Source organism: Odocoileus virginianus, chromosome 21 (genome assembly GCF_023699985.2).
Source record: "Odocoileus virginianus isolate 20LAN1187 ecotype Illinois chromosome 21, Ovbor_1.2, whole genome shotgun sequence".
NCBI classification, from domain to species: Eukaryota; Metazoa; Chordata; class Mammalia; order Artiodactyla; family Cervidae; genus Odocoileus; species Odocoileus virginianus.
In genome coordinates this window covers 8,881,329-8,903,646 of record NC_069694.1, presented here as the reverse complement: position 1 = coordinate 8,903,646, position 22,318 = coordinate 8,881,329, and the positions used below count along the sequence as shown (strand labels likewise).

Here is a 22,318-nt window from a genome sequence, read left to right as displayed (position 1 = left end):
CCATGTTCTCCAGGTCTATTGGGATAATGGAGCGCAGATCATCTCTCCTCACGATAAAGGGATTTCACAGGCTATTGAAGAAAATCTAGAACCATGGCCTCAAGCCTGGGATGATTCTGTACTCAATGGCAGTCTGCTCCTTCACGACCCAAGCGCTTCCATCAATAAAGACTATTTTGAAGACCTTAAAAAATACTGTTTTCACAGGTAAATGGTTTGGAAACTCACCTCAAGTGAGTTAAATTAATGTGATTCAACCAAATTATGTTTTCATTACATTTTTGTCCTCAACTGGTATTCTATGCTACATATACTGTTATTGCATCTGACTTAAGAGGCTGTAGATGAGGGGTTGGCAACTTTTCTTAAAAAGATAGTGAATACTTTTGGCTCGTGAGCCACTATGTTGCTCAATTACTCTGAGGTTGCAGGAAAGCAGCCATAGACAACACGGAAATGAATGAACACAAACATAGCTGTGTTAAAAAAAATGTTTGTAAAAGTGGGTTTCAGGGGTATAGCTCAGTGGTGGATCCTTTGACTGTAGAAGCAGGTGGCTGGCCCACAGGCTACGGTTTGCTCACCTCTGTTGTAGATCCATATATATATGTGTGTGTGTAAAGAAAGAAAGTGAAGTCGCTCAGTCATGTCCAGCTCTTTGAACCCTGTAGACTGTAGCCTACCAGGCTCCTCTGTCCATGGGATTTTGCAGCAAGAATCCTGGAGTGGGTTTCCATTTCCTTCTCCAGGGGATCTTCCCGACCTAGGGATTGAACCTGGGTCTTCTGAATTGCAGGCGGACACTTTTCTGTCTAAGCCACCAGGAAAGCCATATATGTGGGGGGTGGGGTGTGTGTGTGTATAATATATATACATGTATGTACATATGTGTGTGTGTGTGTGTGTGCATACTTTTATATATGCATGTGAAAAAAAGCTTGTTGGAAGGTGTCAAATAGAAAATGTTGACTATTTTTATCTTCCCAGAAATTTCCATTTCATATATAAACATATATATATGATTAGTATTTCAAAATCGTAACTAAGAATATAGAGTGCATGTCTTGTTCTCTGCCTTTTCCCCTCTGGTTAATTTGTCATGGATACCTTTCCGTATTAGCCCCCATTAGTCCTGGCCCTTTTGTTTTAATGGCTACTGTACCAGTCTGTTTAACCCCGTGACACAGATGTGATGCTCACGGATCCGAAGCAGGGAGCTGAGTGAAGGGTTGTCCTGCCCTAGTATGCCGAGGGTCCCATCACTCCTGATTGTCCCCTTAGCAAGAAACCACTGATGGTTAAGCAGCAGAACTTCAGGGTTGTCTCTCGTATTGTATTTGCTGGACCGTCTGGGAGTGGCAGCTCCTATATGGAATGTGGAAGCCCCACCCCACCTGGAGGGAGCTGCCATGCCATTGGTGTTACCATGCGCAAACATAGATCCCGCATTACCAGTTACCTGATTTTTTTCTCCTAAGAAAAGCTGGAAACCTAGATTTTTGTATATGAAATTCTCTAATTTTTAAATGTTGGGGACCATTAAAAAATGGTCTGTAATCCAAACACAACTCATCTGTGCATCCTTCTGTCCCTCTTACTGAACATCATAAAGACTAAGGGTTTCTGGTTTTCTGCTATTCACCAAGTAGCACCAGACTCAGCAACTTTAAGCACGGTTCCTTGAGTTTTGGGGGGTGTGTGTATAAGAGTATTCAAAAAAATACATAGTAGATGGAATTCCCTGATGGTCTTGGTGGTGGTTAGAACTGTGCGCTTCCACTACGGAGGGCAGGGGATTGATTCTTGGTTGGGGAACTGAGATACCACAAGATGTGTGGGGCCAAAAAAAGATACTGTGCAGGCATCAGAATTATATATACATTTATAAAGTTAACAACGATTAAAAAATTGCTCTTAGAAATGTTATACTAGCTGAGGTTCCCACCAACAGAATATGATAACAGTATATGATCCACACACATTCTTACCTACACTGAGTATATGAAGTTTCTCCTCTTTCCCAGTTTGCTACATGAAAGCAATGCCTAACTTTATTTACATTTTTTATTTATGAATATTTTTATCTTTATTTAACCTATATTTTTCTAAGTATTTGCTCTTTTTTTGCATTTGTGAAACCTCTTTGCTTATACAGAAAAACTGGTCTTTGTTTATTTCAAATATTCTTTTCCCTTCTGTTCTTACCTTTGGATTTTTTCATTGAAACTTTTAATTGCCGATTTCTGGGTTTTGTGCCATACTTAAAAAGATTTCACTATACCAAGATTATTTTTAGAAAAGCACAACTCTTGTTTTACTTTAAAGCTTTCATGTTTACATTTTGCCATGTTTTGTTTTGTTTTTGGCCATGCCACATGACATGTGAGATTTTAGTTCCCCAGCCAGGGATCAGACCTGTGTCCCCTGCAGTGGAAGCAGAGTCCTAACCACTGTATTCCAGGGAAGTCTACATTTTGCAACGTTTAAAGCGTTTGAATTCTTAGTTATGTTTAATTTTGTATGAGGCATAAAGTAGGAAAGCAGATTAAATTCTTTCTAAAAAGTGTAATTGTACTAACATATTAAACTGAAGAATCTATTTTTCTTTGACTAATTGGAAATATCACCTTTAATCAGACAATTTCTAACATGATTTAAGTGCTGTTATCTATCAGATAACTGCTATATTCCCTTCCTCTGTACTAATTAATTCATCCCATTTTAATCATCACAGTAATGCTGAGGGCAGGTTCTGATATATTGCCATTTTATAGATGAGAAAACTGTAACTCAGAGATGTCACAGAAAATAAGCAACAGTCACACAGCTTAGAAGTGGCAGAGCTCTAGGGACTTTCCTAGTGGTCCAGTGGCTAAGACTTCAAGCTCCCAATGCAGGGGGCCTGGGTTTGATCTCTGGTCAGGAAAATAGATCCCACATGCCACAACTAAAGATCTCGCGTGCTGCAACAAAGGTTGAAGATCCTGCGTGTTACAACTAAGACCCAGGGCAGCCAAATAAAAGTAGCAGATCTCCAGGATTTAAATTTAGAATCTGTCTCCAACTCATGTTAACCACTAAGCCTTACTGCTTCTCATATATTTTTCAATTCAAGTTGGATCAACTTCTGAATTCTATCTTTTCCAGATTTGTTCTCACTAATCTTGCATATTTATTTTTCTAGATGTATTTATTTTCAAAGATATGTTTGTTTTAAACTACTGTTGTCTTAAGGAAGACCTTGTTCATTTACTCATTGCCAAAAGAAGTGCACACTACCTTAGAACCTAGCAGTCAGATCGCTGGAATTTTTTAACACTTTGTATTTACATTTTCTATAATGTCTGCTGTTAATTTTGACGTTATTTTTATTCTACATTAAGTCCCTCAATCAGAGCACTTTGCTAAATAGGCTTGTTACTTGACAGAGAAAATGTTTAATTTGTTATGCATCTGTATATGGGAAGTTCCATCACGTTGTGTTCAAAGGGACGTTTTGAAACTCATATGTGAAGATGGCAGAGAATGGTTGAAGCCCTGCAGCTTGCACTGCTGTGGGTAGGTGCTGCCACGGGCCAGCGGGGGTCCCTCTTGGAACCCACTGCAGGTGTGAAGGTTGTAGCATGAAACAAAATCCAAAAGGAATCGGATTTGCAGGAAGTAACTACAGAGTGAATTTAAAACAGTGTTTTGTGGGAGGGTGTGTGTTTGGAAGAGAGTGAAAAAGCTTTCTTTCTTTTTTTTTTTTAAATAGAATTTTGAAAGATACTCAGTTGTCTTACACATTCTTATTATTTTGAAACCTGATGTTCTTAGGTACCTGGTCCCTTGGTGTTTTGCAAACCTTTTGTTTTGAGAGCCATGTTTGTGAATCTTCTCATTCTCCACATGCCTGTTGTAGGGCTGTGAACAAGGAAACCAAGGTGAAGTTTGTGCACACCTCTGTCCATGGTGTGGGTCACAGCTTCGTGCAGTCGGCTTTCAAGGCATTCGACTTGATTCCTCCCGAGGCTGTTCCCGAACAAAAGGACCCTGATCCTGAGTTCCCAACAGTGAAATACCCGAATCCCGAAGAGGGTGAAGGTGTCTTGGTAACTTGACTGTTTTTTAATTATAAAATTTATCTTGAACATAATTCAAAACTGTTACTTTGGAGTATAATAAGTTTTTTTGCGTTTTCATTGTGCCAAACAAAAATGTGATTTCGTCATTGGAAATATTTATATTTATTAGTCATCCATTTCTTAAAGGAACTTTCAAATCAGATGTCTTAAACTTCAGGATGTGAAAGCTGAAATTGCTCGCAAATTTAAAATGATGCTTTACATTCAATTTAATTAATTTAATTTCATTTAATTTGCTATGCTTCTTAATGCCAACAAGAACCAATAATAGAATGAAGGTTTATCACACAATTTTTATTTCTCAGTTGACATTTTTCTGATATGAAAAAATGCTATTTAAATTATGGTTCCTTTAACCTTTTTATTTTTTTTTTAGTATTTATCTACTTGGCTGCGCCAGATCTTAGTTGCAGTGTGTGGGATCTGGTTCCCTGACCAGTGATTGAACCAGGCCCCCTGCACTGGGGGCACAGAATCTTAGCTGCTGGACCATCAAAGAAGCCCCCACTTAAACTTTTTATAGGTTAGGGTAACAGTTATACTCAGAGAGTCAATTTTGGTTTGTCTGTGAGGTTGATCACAGGGCCAGGCTTGGAAATAGCCAATCCAGCCACAAACACAGTCAGATGTTGGGTGAGTCCCACTGGCACACGTGGATCGTGCATTGATGCTCTCGCTATCTGACCTCTGACTTAGGAAGTGGTGTGTGACCAACCAAGACCAGTTCCAGAAATAGGATTCAGTCTTGGTTTGGGAAAAGACCTCTTTTAGTTCTTAGAGAACTGAATATTTTTAAAGACTGTAGTGTGCTCAGTTCTTGGTTGGAGTGATCTTTTTGTCTTCTTTCTCTCTCTTTTTCAGACTTTGTCTTTTGCTTTGGCTGACAAAACCAAGGCCAGAATCATTTTAGCAAATGACCCAGATGCTGATAGACTTGCTGTGGCAGAAAAGCAAGAAAGGTACAATGAATTGTGATTACCTGCATAATGTGTGATATAGTATCAGTCAGATGTTTCTGGAGAGACCGGATGTATTTGGAAATGTTTCTCATTTATCTTGCAAATGATCATCTCACTGAACCTCTGTCAGATCCTCTGACATAGAGCAAGAACTGGTCCAGGGGCCACAGGTTCAGCAAGCATAATGGCGGGTCAACCAGCCCAGTGTATATTGGTATTGAACTTTGGTATTGAACTTACTATTTGTTACCATCCCCCCTTTTTCATTACTTTTATCATAATTAATGACTCAGTGCCTAATGAGGGCAAAGTACTTTGTTTGGTGCTGGCTTTAAAGTTCAGCATTTGGCAAAGGTTTGCTGAGGAGCCAGACCTTCAATGCCATGTTGAATTTATGTTGAGCAGACCAGAGAGCATGCCTGTGGATGCTGCAACGCTTGAGATAAGTGTGACTGTGGAGTTTGTACAGAGAATGATGGATAAGGAGGAAAGTTGAAAGGCATGCGGCCTCCAAGCAGTTTTGCAGGTCAAACAGCATGTGTGATGCTTGGGGGACAGTTTGGTGCTGCCAAAGGGTTAGGACTTTCAGTTATGACAGAACAGGTTCGATTCTGTGTCAGTTTTCAGAAATTTAAGCTGAGGTGCTACATGATCAAATGTGAGGTATGCTTGTAACCACCTTGACTTCACAAAGGGACAGTCGCAAGCCGGTTCTCTGGTGTCCAGACTGTGTGAGTACTGTGCTGAATCTTAAGCAATGTTAAGCTGTCTCTCAGAATCAGCAGGGCTGAGCAAAAAAGTTGAAATATATAAGCTATTATACTTGGAGGGGACGGGCATCTTGCCAGCATGTATCTGTTATATTTAAAACCAAAGCCTTTGCCGAAGACTGAGATAAAAGCATTTCTGTGTCATCGTTGACATACTTGCCGTTTTCAAAGATAGGGTGTTTGTCTAGGCAAACTGGCTGAGACACGGTAGCTGCTCAGATGTTTGTGCAGTGGTAGCCACACTTCTGTTACGTAAACAAGAATAATGAGAACAACAACAAGCAAGAATAGTGAGAACAGTCCTGCAGAGGCCGCTTGGAGCCTTGTTTGGTTAATTGTTCTGTCCTTATTGGTCACTTACAGTTAAGCACTCTCTTAAGATTACTGTCACGCATAGGTGGTTTTTTCTTTCAGCGGCAAATGGAAAGTGTTTTCAGGCAATGAGTTGGGGGCCCTCCTGGGCTGGTGGCTCTTTACTTCTTGGAAAGAAAAGAACCAAGATCACAGCGCCCTCCAAAACTTATACATGTTGTCCAGCACCGTCTCTTCCAAAATCCTGCGAGCCATCGCCTTGAAGGAAGGTTTTCACTTCGAGGTACAGTGTTTGTGAGACTTGCCCCTTCCCCTTTCTTCTGCTCTGGAGAAAGTCTCAGGCATTTCTTTCTCTCTTGGATTGTCCTTCTAGGAAACATTAACTGGCTTCAAGTGGATGGGAAATCGAGCCAAACAGCTGATAGACCAGGGGAAAAATGTCTTATTTGCATTTGAAGAAGCTATCGGTAAGAGTTGAGCAGCATGGTCACATGATCAGTCAATTTATAGAATGCAAATAAATGGGCAAAGATTTGGATTTGGGTTCAAAGATTAACACTGAAACAGAAGCACGCCGTTTGCTTTTCTTCTGTGACCCTCTGCAAATGCTGAACTGTTCAACCCGGGAGTTGGTGTCACAGATTTTTTTTTTTTAGCTGAAAACAATATCTCACAAATAATCAAGCCATTCATGTGAGGAAGTGAATCCTCTCCCCTGATGACTGTGAAGAGTGATGTTTTGTGCTCGGCTGTAGTAGCTTAAGAACGTCCTCCTACTTGGGGAACTGTGGTATTTCCTCACTGTGGTGTTGATGTCTAGGCCACATATAGTTCACTGTCGGTCAGAGAGTGCCCTGCAGAGATCTGTCCAGAAGAAAGGAGAAGCCACAGTTGTAGGACTTCCATCAGAGTGATTACCACCTGAAAGAACCAGCCAGGATGATGGGAAAACACTTGTCTTAAATAATCACTATAAATAAGCAAAAAGGAGAGCTAGCAATAGAAACTTGAAGTGCAGATGTTTGTGCTGGGGATATTTTAGCTGTTTATTTAGTAAAAGTTACTATGTTTATGCTAAGTTGCTTCATTCATGTCCAACTCTTTGCAACCATATGGACCATAGCCCACCAGGCTCTTCTGTCCATGGGATCCTCTAGGCAAGAATACTGGAGTGGGTCGTCATGCCCTCCTCCAGGGGATCTTCCTGACCTAGGGCTTGACCCTTCATCTCTTGTCTTCTGCATTAGCAGGTGATTTCTTTACCACTGGTGCTACCTGAGAAGCCCAAAAATTTGTTTACCAAATATGTGTTGCTTATCAATTACACACTAACTCTGAAGGAAATGGATGAACTGATGTTAGCCTACATTAGTTTATATAGGTGAGGTTAGTAACCACACACAAGAGTATAGGCTCACTGTCAAGGTGAATCATGTACTGGCAAAAACTATGGGAATTCGGAGAAGACAGAATAAGCATCAATTCGAGCAATTAGAAACAATTTTGTGTGAGCTGAGGGGCTAGACCTGAAAAATGAGGACAATTTGTCTAGAAGGGAGACTCTCCTTACAGGTTATTCAACAAATACTTCCTCTCTTTGTTCCTTTTTTTTTTTTTTTCATTAAGGCATAGTTGAGGGCTTCCCTGCTTATTTAACTTATATGCAGAGTATAAATCATGAGAAATGATGGGCTGGATGAAGCACAAGCTGGAATCAAGATTGCCGGGAGAAATATCAATAACCTCAGATGTGCAGATGACACCACACTTAGAGCAGAAAGCAAAGAAGAACTAAAGAGCCTCTTGATGAAAGTGAAAGAGGAGAGTGAAAAAGTTGGCTTAAAACTCAACATTCAGAAAACTAAGATCATGGCATCTGGTTCCATCATTTCATGGCAAATAGATGGGGAAACAGGGGAAACAGTGTCAGACTTTATTTTTTTTGGCTCCAAAACCACTGCAGATGGTGATTGCAGCCATGAAATTAAAAGACGCTTGCTCCTTGGAAGAAAAGTTGTGATCAACCTAAACAGCAGGTTGAAAAGCAGAGACATTACTTTGGCAACAAAGGCCCATCTAGTCAAGGCTATGGTTTTTCCATTAGTCATGTATGGATGTGAGAGTTGGACTATAGAGAAAGCTGAGCACAGAAGAATTGATGCTTTTAAACTGTGGTGTTGGAGAAGACTCTTGAGAGTCCCTTGGACAGCAAGAAGATCCAACCAGTCCATCCTAGAGGAAATCAGTCCAGAATATTCATTAGAAGGACTGATGCTGAAGCTGAAACTCCAATACTTAGGCCACCTCATGTGAAGAACTGACTCATTTGAAAAGACCCTGATGCTGGGAATGATTGAAGGCAGGAGGAGAAGGGCCGACAGAGGATGAGATGGTTGGATGGCATCACTGACTCAATGGACATGAGTTTGAGTAAACTCCAGGAGTTGGTGATGGACAGGGAGGCCTGGCGTACTGCAGTCATGGAGTCGCAAAGAGTCAGACACGACTGAGCGACTGAACTGAACTGAACTGAGGGTTTTCCAGGTGGCACTAGTGGTAAAGAACCTGCCTGCCAATGCAGGAGACCTCAGAGATGAGGGCTCGATCCCTGGGTTGAATAGATCCCCTGGAGGGCATGGCAGCCCACTCTAGTATTCTTGCCTGAAGAATCCCATGAATAGATAAGCCTTGAGGAATACAGTCCATGCAGTTGCAAAGAGTTGGACACAACTGAGCATCTGAGCGCATCTATGTTATATTAGTTTCAGGTTTACAGCATAGTCAATATTTTTATAGACTATACTTCATTTATAGTTATTATAAAATATTGGCTATACTCCTTGTATTCTACAATGCATCCTTATGTATCATTTATTTTATACATAATAGTTCGTACTCAACAAATACTTCTTGAAGACCTGCTAGGCACTGGGCTAGATTCTTAAATACAGTGATGGTGAATGAGAATCATTTACATCCTGGACAACCTCTCATGCAATAGGCAGGATGCATATAGACGTGTGTATGTGCAGCGTGTAAAAGGACCCACTCCTTAGGATGTGTGCATGACTCGTGTTTCTGCAGGATATATGTGCTGCCCTTTCGTGCTGGACAAAGATGGAGTCAGCGCGGCCGTCATAACTGCAGAGTTGGCCAGCTTTCTAGCAACCAAGAATTTGTCTTTGTCTCAGCAGCTGAAAGCCATCTATGTTGAGTAAGTTTCTATTGACTATTTAAATGAAGTAATCTTTTTTTAATCAGTTCAGGTGTACAACACAGTGATTCAGTATATGTCTATGTTGTGAAATGATCACAGCAGATGCAATTAACATGCATCCCCACACAGAAACATTTTTTAATGTTTTACTCTCTTCTTGTGCATGGGATACTCATATTCTTCCTGATGCTCTTGCTTTAGTTATGAATTATATTTCTTATGAAAGCTAAATAAGAGATCACCTTTCCCTTTTGCTACTTAAGCAGTTAATAGTAATTACCATTTGTGATGATGTTAATCCTTAATAAATGAGAATGTTAGTTGCAGACATGGCTAAGGGAAGGATGTGATTTTTTAAATGTCCAGTGTTGAAAAAGACTAAATGTGTTCATTAAACATCTACTTTAGTCTTTGTAGCAATTACTTAATCCTGCCTTTCTAGTGCAAAAGCTACCAGACATAAGGTAATGGGAGTGGCGTGGCTGTATTCCAGTGATAAAACTTTTACTTACAAATAGAGACTGAGGGCCACACAGCAGGGCAGTGATTCCTGGGGTAGCTTGTTGGACCTCTTTATTTAGTGTTGAATTATTCCTTTGAAATTAGTTGTGGTTGTTTGTTTAGAACATACTGTTTGATAGATACATGTTCAGTGGACACTGGGCACAATTATTTGTTCCTCATTTGAATGTAACTGTGTTTGTTTTGATAGGTATGGCTACCATATCACCAGAGCTTCGTATTTTATCTGCCATGATCAAGAAACTATTAAACAATTATTTGAAAACCTTAGAAACTATGATGGGAAGAGTAATTATCCAAAAACTTGTGGCAGATTTGAGATTTCTCACATTAGGGACCTTACAACTGGCTATGATGATAATGAACCTGATAAAAAAGCTGTAAGTAATGTTTTTTATCAGTTAAGTCTTTTCTATTTACTTTTTCACTGTGCTTTGAATAGCTCAACCTATTTAATCATATAATTAATTGAAGCTGATTTTAGGCTTTTTTATAAATAAGCTATTAAAATATAGAGATAATTTAAAAACATGAGCTAAAACTACAGGGATTCTCACTGATCTTCTCAGCCCATGCCATCTTTTAACACAGCAGGAAATTTATACAGTCGGCTCTCGGTATCTTAGGGTTTCACACCATAAACACCAAGGGTCAGCTTACTACACTGGTGTATATGATGGACTTAAGCATCCGTGGATTTTGGTATCTGCAGGGGCTCCTGGCACCTGTCCTCCATGGGTGCCGAAGGATGACTATACTCAGAAGTGTAAGACCTGCCTGTGGTTAGAAGCTCATTGGTGATGCTCTGGGTAGATTCTGGGTCTTCTGACTGCAAATGCGGGTTTTCCTCTCTTTCAGCAGTTGAACTTGAAAAGACATCAGAATCACCTGGTGGCCAGGTGAAAACACTGAGGCCGCAGCTCCCCCCTTATTTGCCTTTCTAATACGTGCCCTGCTGGTGCTGATGTCACGCGTCCAGCCTTGAGAGCTATTGTTTGCCTCCTCCTTCGTTTTACCCTATTCTCTGACTACATGGGAGTCATTGGGGCTTCCCTGGCGGCTCAGGTGGTGAAGAATCCACCTGCAGTGTAGGATACCCAGGTTCAATCCCTGGGTCGGGAAGACCCCCTGGAGAAAGGAATGGCTAGCCACTCCAGAATACTTGCTTGGAGTATCCCATGGACAGAGGAGTGTGGCGGGCTATAGTCCATGGGGCTGCATAGAGTTGGACATGACTGAGCAACTAACCCTGATTCATTCATTCACATGGGAGTTGTTAGCTATAGCACATGAGTTCAAGTTCTTCCAACCATGCGGGTCCCCGACTGGAGTCACAGGAAGGCACAAATATGGCAGAAGATAGTATTGCTAACGATGGCCAGTGGGTAGGGGAAGAAGGGTAAGAATATCCTTATGAGATGCTGGACATTTGCTTTACTATTCTCCTTTTTATATTTTTTCATTTGCATCTGCACACAGTATGTGTTTAAAAGGCAAATAGTAGCAAAGGGTTATGAAGAGACTTGGCAGCCCCACCTCCTATCGTTACATTGCCACGTGTCAGGAAAACCGCCTTCCCTCTTCGTTGCTTCTCTTGTATTTACCACCAGATTTCTAAATAACATGCTCATGTGGCTTCTCAGTGTTAGGCTTTATTAATTTTCCATGATGGAGATTGGAGGAGGAAATGGCAACCCACTCCAGTATTCTTGCCTAGAGAGTCGCATGGACAGAAGAGCCTGGCAGGCTATAGTCCATAGGGTCGCAAAGAGTCGGACACTACTGAAGTGGCTTAACAACATGATGGAAATAGGGATTTAGTTCTTAGACTTGCAGCATTCACAACTCTTCTCCCCTGTCCTTGCAGTACATTTGTACCACAGGTTTTGGCAACATCAGATTCCAAGCGTGTATTATGATGACTAGTAACTATTGTTTTCTGCTTAACTAAGTAGTGTACTTTGACTAGGTTCCCCTTACATTGTATAAAGAATTATTTTTTCTGTAATTAATAACTGCTTTGTTCTTTCATTTGCATGGATTTCTCTGTATTCCTCACCAGTTCTTCCCACATCCTTCAGATAGGTCTCAGTAGGGTTTTCTACCTAGTCCAATGATTCTGTGCTTCTGTTGGTTCCATCTTATTTCCAGTGGCCTCCCTCCTGGCACCTTTCTCCGGGGAGGGCCCACTGCTCTCTGGGTTGAACGCCTAGCTGTCATCCTGAGAATGCTCTTCACTGCTCTCTGGGGTTATATCCCTTGCTCTTGGACCCCTTTTTATAGTTAGCTTCCTAAATCACATTTTCTAGTAGCTTCCTAAGAAGACGTGCATAGAGGTAAATTTTGGGGGGTGTTTAGGTCTGAAAATGTCTTACTCTGCCCTCACACTTTATTGACTCACAGTTTTGAAAGCATTGCTCCATGTTCGTTAAGCTGTGGCTCATCCATCATTCGTTTGTTCAGGAAATAGTTGGGACCTGCTATGCGCTGCCTCCAGGGATAAGGATGCCATGCTCATTCAGTCCCTTCCGTGCAATTTTTTTTCCTCTGTGGAAAGTATTAGGAACATTCCACTAAACCTTGGGTTCAGAATTTCAGTGATAAGCTTTTAGTATAGACCTCCTTTCTTTCATTTTTCTGGACACTTGATTGGTCTTTGTTGGCCTATGGAGTCATTTCTTTCCGTCCTAAGAAACTCTTGATTTTTGTCAAAGAAGGAGGCTGGATGGTTGTTTTCCAAATAACCTTTTCCCTCGAATTTTCTGTTCTCCCCTTCTTGACAAGTTCTTAGACGCTGGCCCTCCTGGAGTGATGTTCTACTTTCCAGGTTTCTCTCTTCCCATTGTCCGTCTGTGTCTTCCTTTCCTACTTTTGGGGAGATTACCTCAACATTAAATGTCTGCTTCTTTGAACATTTCAGCTCTTTTTCTCTATTAAAAGTAATATCTTGTTTCGTGTATATTATATCTTATCTCTGTTAAGGATAATAATTACAGCTTTTTTTTTTTTAATGTAGATCTTTCTTCCTCTGAATTGTCTTTATTTCCTTCAAGGTCTTCTGGGGATGCCTCACTGTCACCCTAGTCTCCTGCCTAAGGGTTAACAAGCTGGGATGCTGAGTCCCTGGAAGTGGTGGAGAAGTCCCCGGGACCGGGGAGGAGGGGTGCCAGTGTTCAACGTGGGGACTCTTGACTTCCTCTCAGTTTTCTCCATGCCCTGCCTTCCGTGATGCCCAGTGTCCCCAGCTTCTAAGCTCTTCTGTCTCAGTTACACCAGAGATCTAAGCTGTCTCCTGATGAGGTGGCTGCTTGGCCACGTGGGCAGAAGTTGAGGATGCGGGAGGATCCAATACCTCCTTTCAGCTGCTGCCTTTGTCTCTCTTTGCCTCACGCCTGCCCTTTGCAGTACCTGGTGCCCGGTCAGGGAGCTTTGCGCGGGCTCTGCAGAGCATCCTGCCTGGGTTCTTGTCTGCCTGTTGTAGGCGCTCCCTGGTCATTATTCTGCGTCCCAGCAGGTCCCTTCCACCCTTCATCTGGTTTCTGATTGCCACGATTGGTTGGCAAACCCCTCAACAGCTGCTTCTTCTTTGCCCTTGCGTGCTTTTTTGTTTTAATACTTCGGTCACTTTAGTAGAGTTTGAAGAGCAGTCAGCCATGATACATATACCAGAAGCTTTTGAAAGTGAAATAAGACTATTTCACTGTTCTGTGGGGTTTTGTAATGCATTATTAATCGGTTTAAAGCAATTTCTTCAGAAAGGGTGTGTTTCGGTCTTAGAAAAACTTTTAGTAGCTTTAATAAAACTACAGAGGTAAAAAGTAGTCTACAAAGTTACTTTATTTTCACAAATTGCCTTATTATTATTTATTTCATTTATACTGAGTACATTTTCTGACTTCCTCAAATGTGTTCTTCTTTTTTTTGCATTTACTTTCTTGCTTATTCGGGGGAAAATATCAGTTAGGTGAAAAACAACTTATGTTGCTACTTACTAATAAACTTATAACATGAAAATTAATTCCTAGATTCTCCCAACTAGTAAAAGCAGCCAGATGATCACCTTTAGCTTTGCTAACGGAGGTGTGGCCACCATGCGGACCAGTGGGACAGAGCCCAAGATCAAGTACTATTTGGAACTGTGCGCCCCACCTGGAAATAGGTATGGATGGCAGCAGCTGTAGTTTTTATTCCTTAAACTTCCTAAATTCTCTGCAGACACTAAGTAAAATAGCTCATCTTTCCAGTATGTAGTTTAAGTAAGAATGTTATTTCAGAACTTGCAGCAATATTGTGATTTTAACAGCTGTTTGAAGTGTCGAGGAACAGGAGTGCTTACTTCCTACTTATTTCCTTCTAAAATTTCCCTGTATGGGAAAACATCCTAATTTCAGTAATATTGATAAAATTTCCTTTTTCTAGTACTTTTTATTTGAGGCTGGCACCAGTGACTTCTTCTCCATGTCTCTGGTACAAATGAACTAAAATCTATTAATGAATTAATGGATTAAATTAATGAAATTAATGAAATCCATCCAATGAATTACAAATCTATCAACAAATATCTTTGAGCATCCATCGTGTGTAAGTCATGCTGGGTTTTGGGGCAGATAAAGAGCCACAGCAGAAAGTGTCCTCACCACTGAAGAGCTGATGGTCTAGTAGCTTCAAGGTCATGTTTTGTGACCTTGTAAAAGATTTGGACTACAAAGAAAGCTGAGTGCCAAAGAATTGATGCCTTTGAACTGTGGTGGTAGAGAAGACTCTTCAGAGTCCCTTGGACTGCAGGGAGATCAAACTAGTCAATCCTAAAGGAAATCAGTCCTGAATATTCATTGGAAGGACTGATGCTGAAGCTGAAACTCCAATACTTTGGCCACCTGCTGTGAAGAACTGACTAACTGGAAAAGATCCTGATGCTGGGAAAAATTGAAGGCAGGAGGAGAAGGGGTTGACAGAGGATGGGGTGGTTGGATGGCATCGCTGACTCAACAGACATGAGTTTGAGTAAGCTCCGGAAGTTGGTGATGGACAGGGAAGCCTGGCATGCTGAAGTCCATGGGGTCGCAAAGATCGGACACGACTGAGCGATTGAACTGAAAGGGTTTGAGTCACTCAGTTTCCAACACCTGTAACATTTGGAACTTTATCAGCCATGGTACATGTCGCTAGCACATGTAAATGTAATATTACATGCATTTGACGGTCGCTTAGCTTTCACTTCTCTATTCAGAATACAGTTCAAAATCAGGAAAAAAATTTTTTAAGTGAATTAAGTCAGTGCTACCCAACAGAAATAAAGTATGAGCCACATATGCAATTTGAAATTTCAGTTCAGTTCCTTGCTTGCACCAGCCACGTGTTACTACTGGTGGCTGCTGTAGTGGACGGCAAGTCTGTCTAGGTGGTAACGGCACATACACCCCAGAGCACTGTTCGGAGGGTTTTTCTGGCTTGTGAACCAAATTCTCATTATGTGGAAATAAGAGCAGAGGAAATTTTCTGAGCACCCTAGATTAGCCAGCCAATGACAGATTAAATGTAGCCGGTTAGAGGGGCCGGGGAAGATTTGTTGCAGTTGGACTTTCCTTAATCAGGGAGAAGTGAGTGCTGAAAGCAAAGTAAGAAATAGTAAAACAAAACTATAAACCTTGGGTACAAGAACTCAGAATATTCACCTGTCGGGGAGTTTATCATAAAGGAAATAGCAAGCTACATCCAAATGAGCCCTGAATCTTCTGAATAATTCTCATTTCTTATTCTTACTTAGTGTTTCCATATTTCTGTGACTCACTGTTTTGGAAACAAATGAACATTAAGTCCAATTTAAAGATGTGTATGCAGATTCTGCTGCAGGAGGTTCAAGTTTGATCCCTGGTTGGGTAGCTAAGATCCCACATGCTCTGCAGCATGGACAAAAAATTTAAAAAACAAAAAAATTTATTTTCTCTGTATATTTATCTTTTCCTTTTCATTATCCTGTGAAAATATATGTAATTAAAAAAAAAAAAACAACTTTATTTTATAGTAACAATACAACTTACTACTCAAGGGTCTATGGTATTTATATTTTTCACATGGCTTATTGAGTGGACTTAAATTCAAATATTAGTTTCTAAATTGCTGAAGATACTTTGAAAGTTTGCCGTTTTATTATTGTCATTGGGAAATGTCTAATTATAAGTCTCTTTTATCTATTATCAACCCTCCAATTGTTTGCACGTAAATGAGTATTTTCCACATGCTTAAAATCTTGATTTCGTTAAAGAGATCTAGTTCGCTAGATTTTTGTTTACACTTTAGTTGTGACCTTTTTGTTCCCAAAGTAAAATTAAAAAGATAAACAGGGGATCTGAGTTCCTGGTGAGTGACCAGCAGGCCCACTAGGAGGCGCTCCCCATCTCTTCCATCCTGGGAAGGCCTTACACATGAGGCTTCAGCCAAGCCCCCAGTAGTTTGAAGACAGACAGGATCAGAAAACTGGGACGTTAGTCCATAGATACGATGTCTGGACTCAAGCAAGGCATCAGCACACCTGACACAACAGCCATAAAGCCATGGCTAAGGTTTCCTTATTTTCTGATAATGCTAAATTTATATATTTTATATATTTTATATCATGAGTTCTATTCATTTGTAGAATTCCACAGCCCACTAACTCTTTAGAATAGAAAATCTTTTTTCAAATATAAGTACTACTTTTAAAATTTTTTGTTGGGGTTCATGTCTTTGTTTTTTTTATTATTATTATTGTTTTTTTGGGGGGAGTTTTGGCCAGGCCACATGACTTGTGAGATCTTAGTTCCATGATCAGGGTTTGAATCTGCACCCTTGCCAGTCAAAGCACGGAGTCCTAAACCACTGGACCACCAGGGAATTCCCTTGATGTCTTTAGTTTTGTCCAACTTTTTATTTTGAAAAATTTCAAACCTATAGAAATGTAGAAATAATGTAGTGAATAAGCACATACTCCTCACATAGACTCAATTCAGTTCAGTTCAGTCTCTCAGTCGTGTCCGACTCTTTGCAACCTCATGAATCACAGCACACCAGGCCTCCCTGTCCATCACAAACTCCCGGAGTTTACTCAAACTTATGCCCATCGAGTCGGTAACGCCATCCAGCCATCTCATCCTCTGGCGTCCCCTTCTCCTCCTGCCCCCAATCCTCCCAGCATCAGGGTCTTTTCCAGTGAGTCAACTCTTCGCATGAGGTGGCTATGGTACTGGAGTTTCACCTTCAGCATCAGTCCTTCCAGTGAACACCTAGGGGTTGGCAAACTTTCTGTAAAGAGCCAAATAGTAGCTGTTTTAGGGTTCACAGACCACACAGTCCTTGTGACGACCACTCAGCTCTACTGTTGTAGACGGAAGGCACCCACAGACGTAAAAGAGTGGTCGTGGCTGTTTCCCAACAAAACTACTCAAACAGGCCGAAAGCCATAGTTTGCTTACCCCAGCCTAGTCTCAGCAGTTGCTAATGTTTGGCAATATTCAGCCATTTGAGAATAAGTCTCAGACTTTAATACTCATCTGCTAAGAACACTGTCTCAAAAATTAGGTCATAATTATGTCAAGCAAGGTTCTAACATAAACAAAACCAGCAGGAGGTACATAATAAATTAAATTCATCGATGAGTTTTAGTTTAATGGATATTGTTTTTTTTAAAAAAACACAGTAATCATTAGTGAGTGTGCCTTCCTGAGAACTGTTATTTTCCTCAAAGCACATTTTTGGAGAAGGAAAAAAAAAGACTTGTGTAATTCATATATATTTATGAAGCATAATTACTTTATATGTTACCAATGGGGATAAAAATAATTATAATGATAGCTACATCTATTGAGGTTTTTGGGCCAGGTGGTGCTAATTGCTTTATATAATTTATCTCAATCTATACAACAACTCTCTTGAGAAGATAATCTTTATTTCAGTTTTACAAGTGAGGAATCTGGGCCTTTGAAAGGTCAAGTCACTTGCCCAAGGGCACAGAGCTAGTAAGCAATAGAACCAGAATTACTGTCTGTAATAAAATGGATTGTTTTAGTTGTACTGGTTAGCTGTTACAATGCAAAAATGATCTTAGCTAATTACAAAGATTGCCCATTTTGTTAAAGATGGTCAAGTATAAAGTATTATAAGTTTGAATTGAGAGATTTAAATTCTTTTTTATTGAACTCCTTGGTTTTAAATACAGTAACTCACATCAGCTAGTAGCCTGATACATAAGCCTGACACATAAATTAGACACATGTCTAATTATAAGTCTGTTTTATCTATTAATCAACCCTCCAGTTGTTTGCACATAAATGAATATTTTTCACATGCTTAAAATCTTGATTTCTTTTTTTTTTTAATTTTTTTTTCTATTTATTTTTATTAGTTGGAGGCTAATTACTTTACATCATTATAGTAGTTTTTGTCATACATTGAAATGAATTAGCCATGGATTTACATGTATTCCCCATCCTGGTCCCCCCTCCCACCTCCCTCTCCACCCGATCCCTCTGGGTCTTCCCAGTGCACCAGGCCCGAGCACTTGTCTCATGCACCCAACCTGGGCTGGTGAACTGTTTCACCCTAGGTAATATACATGTTTCAATGCTGTTCTCTTGAAACATCCCACCCTCGCCTTCTCCCACAGAGTCCACAAGTCTGTTCTATACATCTGAGTCTCTTTTTCTGTTTTGCATATAGGGTTATCGTTACCATCTTTCTAAATTCCATATATATGTGTTAGTATACTGTAATGGTCTTTATCTTTCTGGCTTACTTCGCTCTGTATAATGGGCTCCATTTCATCCATCTCATTAGAACTGATTCAAATGAATTCTTTTTAATGGCTGAGTAATATTCCATGGTGTATATGTACCACAGCTTCCTTATCCATTCGTCTGCTGATGGGCATCTAGGTTGCTTCCATGAAAATCTTGATTTCATTAAAGAGATCTAGTTCCCTAGATTTTTGTTTATACTTTAGTTGTGACCTTTTTGTTCCCAAAGTAAAATTAAAAAGATAAACAGGGGATCTGAGTTCCTGGTGAGTGACCAGGAAAGCTGGTCACTAGAAGGCTCCCCATCTCTTCCATCCTGGGAAGGCCTTACACATGAGGCTTCAGCCAAGCCCCCAGTAGTTTGAAGACAGACAGGATCAGGAACATTCATGTCCTGCAAGACCAAGGATTTGGAGGAGATATCTGTAATAGCTCAATGGGATTTAATGACAACTGGAGTCATGAAAGTTTTCTCTGCACTGTTAGGTATGGACTCTGCAGAACTTTTAGGGACACTAGGCTACAGATTGTGTGTTTTGAAAATTCTTATGGGACTTCCCTGGTGGCCCAGTGGTTAAGACTGCACTTCCAGTTCAGAGGGCAGGGATTCAATCCTTGGTCAGGGAACTAAGATCCCACATGCCTCACATGGCCAAAAAAAAAAATCTTATGAGAAGTGCAAAGGGGTGGTTTTGTTTATAGTAGAGACCTTGGGGAAGCCTTTGGGGAAAATAATGAATATTGTCTCATGGGCTTTTTATCCACGCCACAAATGTGTTCCCATGCTTAAGTAACTGGAGTTCTGTCTGATTTAACTCTTCACTTAAGAGTAAATATCAATGTTGCTTGATGTTGGGAGTCTTTAAAACATGCTCCAGAATGATCCACTGACTTGGAATTTTTTTCCCCCTTATTTTGCAGTGATCCCGAGCAGCTGAAGAAAGAACTAGATGAACTAGTTAGTGCTATTGAAGAGCATTTTTTCCAGCCACAAAAGTATAACCTCCAGCCAAAAGGAGAGTAAACCATCCCAGCCTCGGGCATAATTACATTTACATACAGCTAAGCTGAACTTGATTTCTTAAGCAATGTTTTGAGGGCCAAATAATTTAAAGTATTGCTAAAAGTATTTTTTTTTAATAGACCTGCATTCCTCCTTATTTTTTATGTTTGAATGTGAAGGGAAATAAAAAAAGATGGCCCAATCTAACAAACCAACATTCCTTTTAAAAGGCTGAGCCTGGACATCATCTGAATTTAAAAAATGAAGGTTTTAAAAATAATTAACCTTCAAAAAACATGTTGTGATTAATAAGCTTTCATTAGAATAAATACCAATTATGTTTGTCCTCTAAAGTTCATTTTATATGTAAGTGAAACAGCCATAAAGCCTATACAATTACTAAATTCTGGGCTGTCATATCTAAGCTAGCCACTTTAATATATGTATATATTTGCATTTCTGTCAAGTCCTTATAAGATAAATGAACAGAGCAAATGTTGTGTTTTAGGGAAAATACAAATCACGGGAACCTATAAAGTTGAGCAAAAGATACTTTAAAAAGGTGAAATTTTTTGACCTAAAACTTTATTTCTAATTATGCACCATTATACATTGTGTAAGTGGTAGGAAAAAACAGCTTAACCATCTTTGTGTGGTGTGTATTCATTTCCTTTTTTAAATCTTGAATCAAACAGTTGGTTATTTGACACTTGCAAAGTAGATTACTGTAATTTTTTTTTTTTTTTTTGCTTTAGTACATTTAAATGTAATCTTGGTACTAAAGTAGCAAGGATTATAAGCAATAACTTCGTGACTGACCTTGATTTTTTTTTTTTTTGCCTTGTTTTTATGTGATCACAATCTAAAACGAGACATTTCCAGGTTCATTATTTGATCTGTGCCTCCTTATCACTGATGGCCTTATAACCTTCCAAAATGATTCCAGCGAGTACCATGACCAAAGACCAAACTGTTCTTTATATACTTTATATATTTTGTGTGATTTTTTTATTTTTAAAGCAAATGATTGCCTATTATTCTTAACTTAAATGGTTATTAGAAGTTTCAGAACAATGAAAAATTACAGTTCTATTGTCAATCATGTTTCCAATATGAAGGAAAGAATATCTGTATATCCTCATAATAACATAGTTTGTCCCCTACCAGCACTTTTAAAATACAATATTCCATATATTCTATCAGCTGCTTCATTGTAGATGAAATATTTATTTTTGTTTGATAATGTTTTCTAGTCTTAAACTGTACTCTGGAAAAAAGAAATTTTAGATCTGAGCACATAAATGATACTCCATCGCAGAGCTTGTCTCTGGAAATGCGAAGGGAATTTAAAATCTAGTCCTGCTTGATGGAGCTCAGGGTCTAATTGGAGAGCTAATATGCAACTACTGAGTACAGTGTTTACTCATTCTGTGACTGAGTTATTTGCAAAGTACTCAGAGTTGAAAATTGTGAGAAAGGAAATCATTCTGCCCAGAGGAGGCTTCACCTTCAGGAGCAAGTAGCAGCTGAAGATGGAGAAGGAAGTCTTCGAGGCACAGAGGACAGCTAGAGGAGAAGTGTGGAGTGCTGGGGGCCTGGTTGGGGTGGGCTTGGGGGTGAAGGCAGAAGCCAGATGTACATTTCAGTACATGTCCCACTTCTCCCCATGAGCAGGGAGCGGGTGATTCAGCAGGACCTAGTGGAGATCCTCCTCTATTTCCAAGTATCTTGACTTTTTCTTGTTACTATGGGATGCAAGATAGCAATGTTCGGGGCATAAAACTTGCAACATAAGGCCCCTGCATTCTAGTCTTGGTCCACTGGGAACCAGCTCTGTGACCGTGGTCAGGTCACTTAGCCTCCCAAAGTCTCCATTTTGTTATTATTTACAACTTTATTTTTTTTTAGGGCAGTTCTAGATTCACAGAAAAATTGAGAGGAAGATACAGAGATGTCTCATACCCACCCTGCCCCGACACATGCCAGCCTCCCCCATCCTCAACACCCCCACCAGAGTGGTACATTTGTTACCATCGATGAACCTAAATTAATGCATCATTATCATCTGAACTGTGGAAACAGGAAAAAGATCAGTGAACGAGTGAGGAATAGTAGGCAGAGCACAGAGGATTTTTATGGCAGTAAAAAAATTTTTCTCTATGATACTGTAATAGTGAATACATGTCATTATACATACATTTGTCCTAATCCATAGAATGTACAAAACCAAGAGTGACTACTAATGTAAACTGTGGACTTGGGGTGATAATTTTGTCATTTTTAAAATAAAGAGATTTTACTAAATGGTCTCTGAGGTCATTTCATGCTGCAGGTCTTTGTATAAAAATCCATTAAGGGCACCATCAGCAATCATAAATCATCAGCAGTTCTCTTTGGCAGAATGCTCAACTAGCCCTCTTAAAAGAACTAACGTCTGAGATGGGGGGAAACATTTTGTACCACAGAGACTGGCAGCCTTGGGTTCCTATCCGGCCTGACCTTACAGCCTGGAGGGAGGGTTGGGGTGCTGAAATTGGGTATGAGGAAGGTAGAACTGGGTGACATGCAGATGTCAGGCAACACCAGCATGCTCTGCAGGGGTGGAAGGCAGAAATGGGGGCTGAGCGCTGTCCAGCAGCC

The 22,318-nt window shown here is 40.1% G+C and overlaps 1 protein-coding gene across 1 annotated transcript in view; it reads left to right on the top strand.

Annotated features, from left to right (window-relative positions):
- PGM2 (phosphoglucomutase 2) overlaps window positions 1-21,982 on the top strand; it is a 37,108-nt gene extending 15,126 nt beyond the window's left edge. Inside the window, exons 6-14 of the mRNA XM_020900548.2 lie at window positions 14-207; window positions 3,902-4,091; window positions 4,986-5,083; window positions 6,268-6,448; window positions 6,539-6,632; window positions 9,250-9,379; window positions 10,095-10,284; window positions 13,930-14,063; window positions 19,597-21,982. Of these exons, the coding sequence (XP_020756207.2) occupies window positions 14-207; window positions 3,902-4,091; window positions 4,986-5,083; window positions 6,268-6,448; window positions 6,539-6,632; window positions 9,250-9,379; window positions 10,095-10,284; window positions 13,930-14,063; window positions 19,597-19,699 (1,314 nt within the window). The 3' untranslated portion in view covers window positions 19,700-21,982. The remainder of the gene's footprint in view (window positions 1-13; window positions 208-3,901; window positions 4,092-4,985; window positions 5,084-6,267; window positions 6,449-6,538; window positions 6,633-9,249; window positions 9,380-10,094; window positions 10,285-13,929; window positions 14,064-19,596) is intronic.
- Window positions 21,983-22,318: the final 336 nt, after the last annotated feature.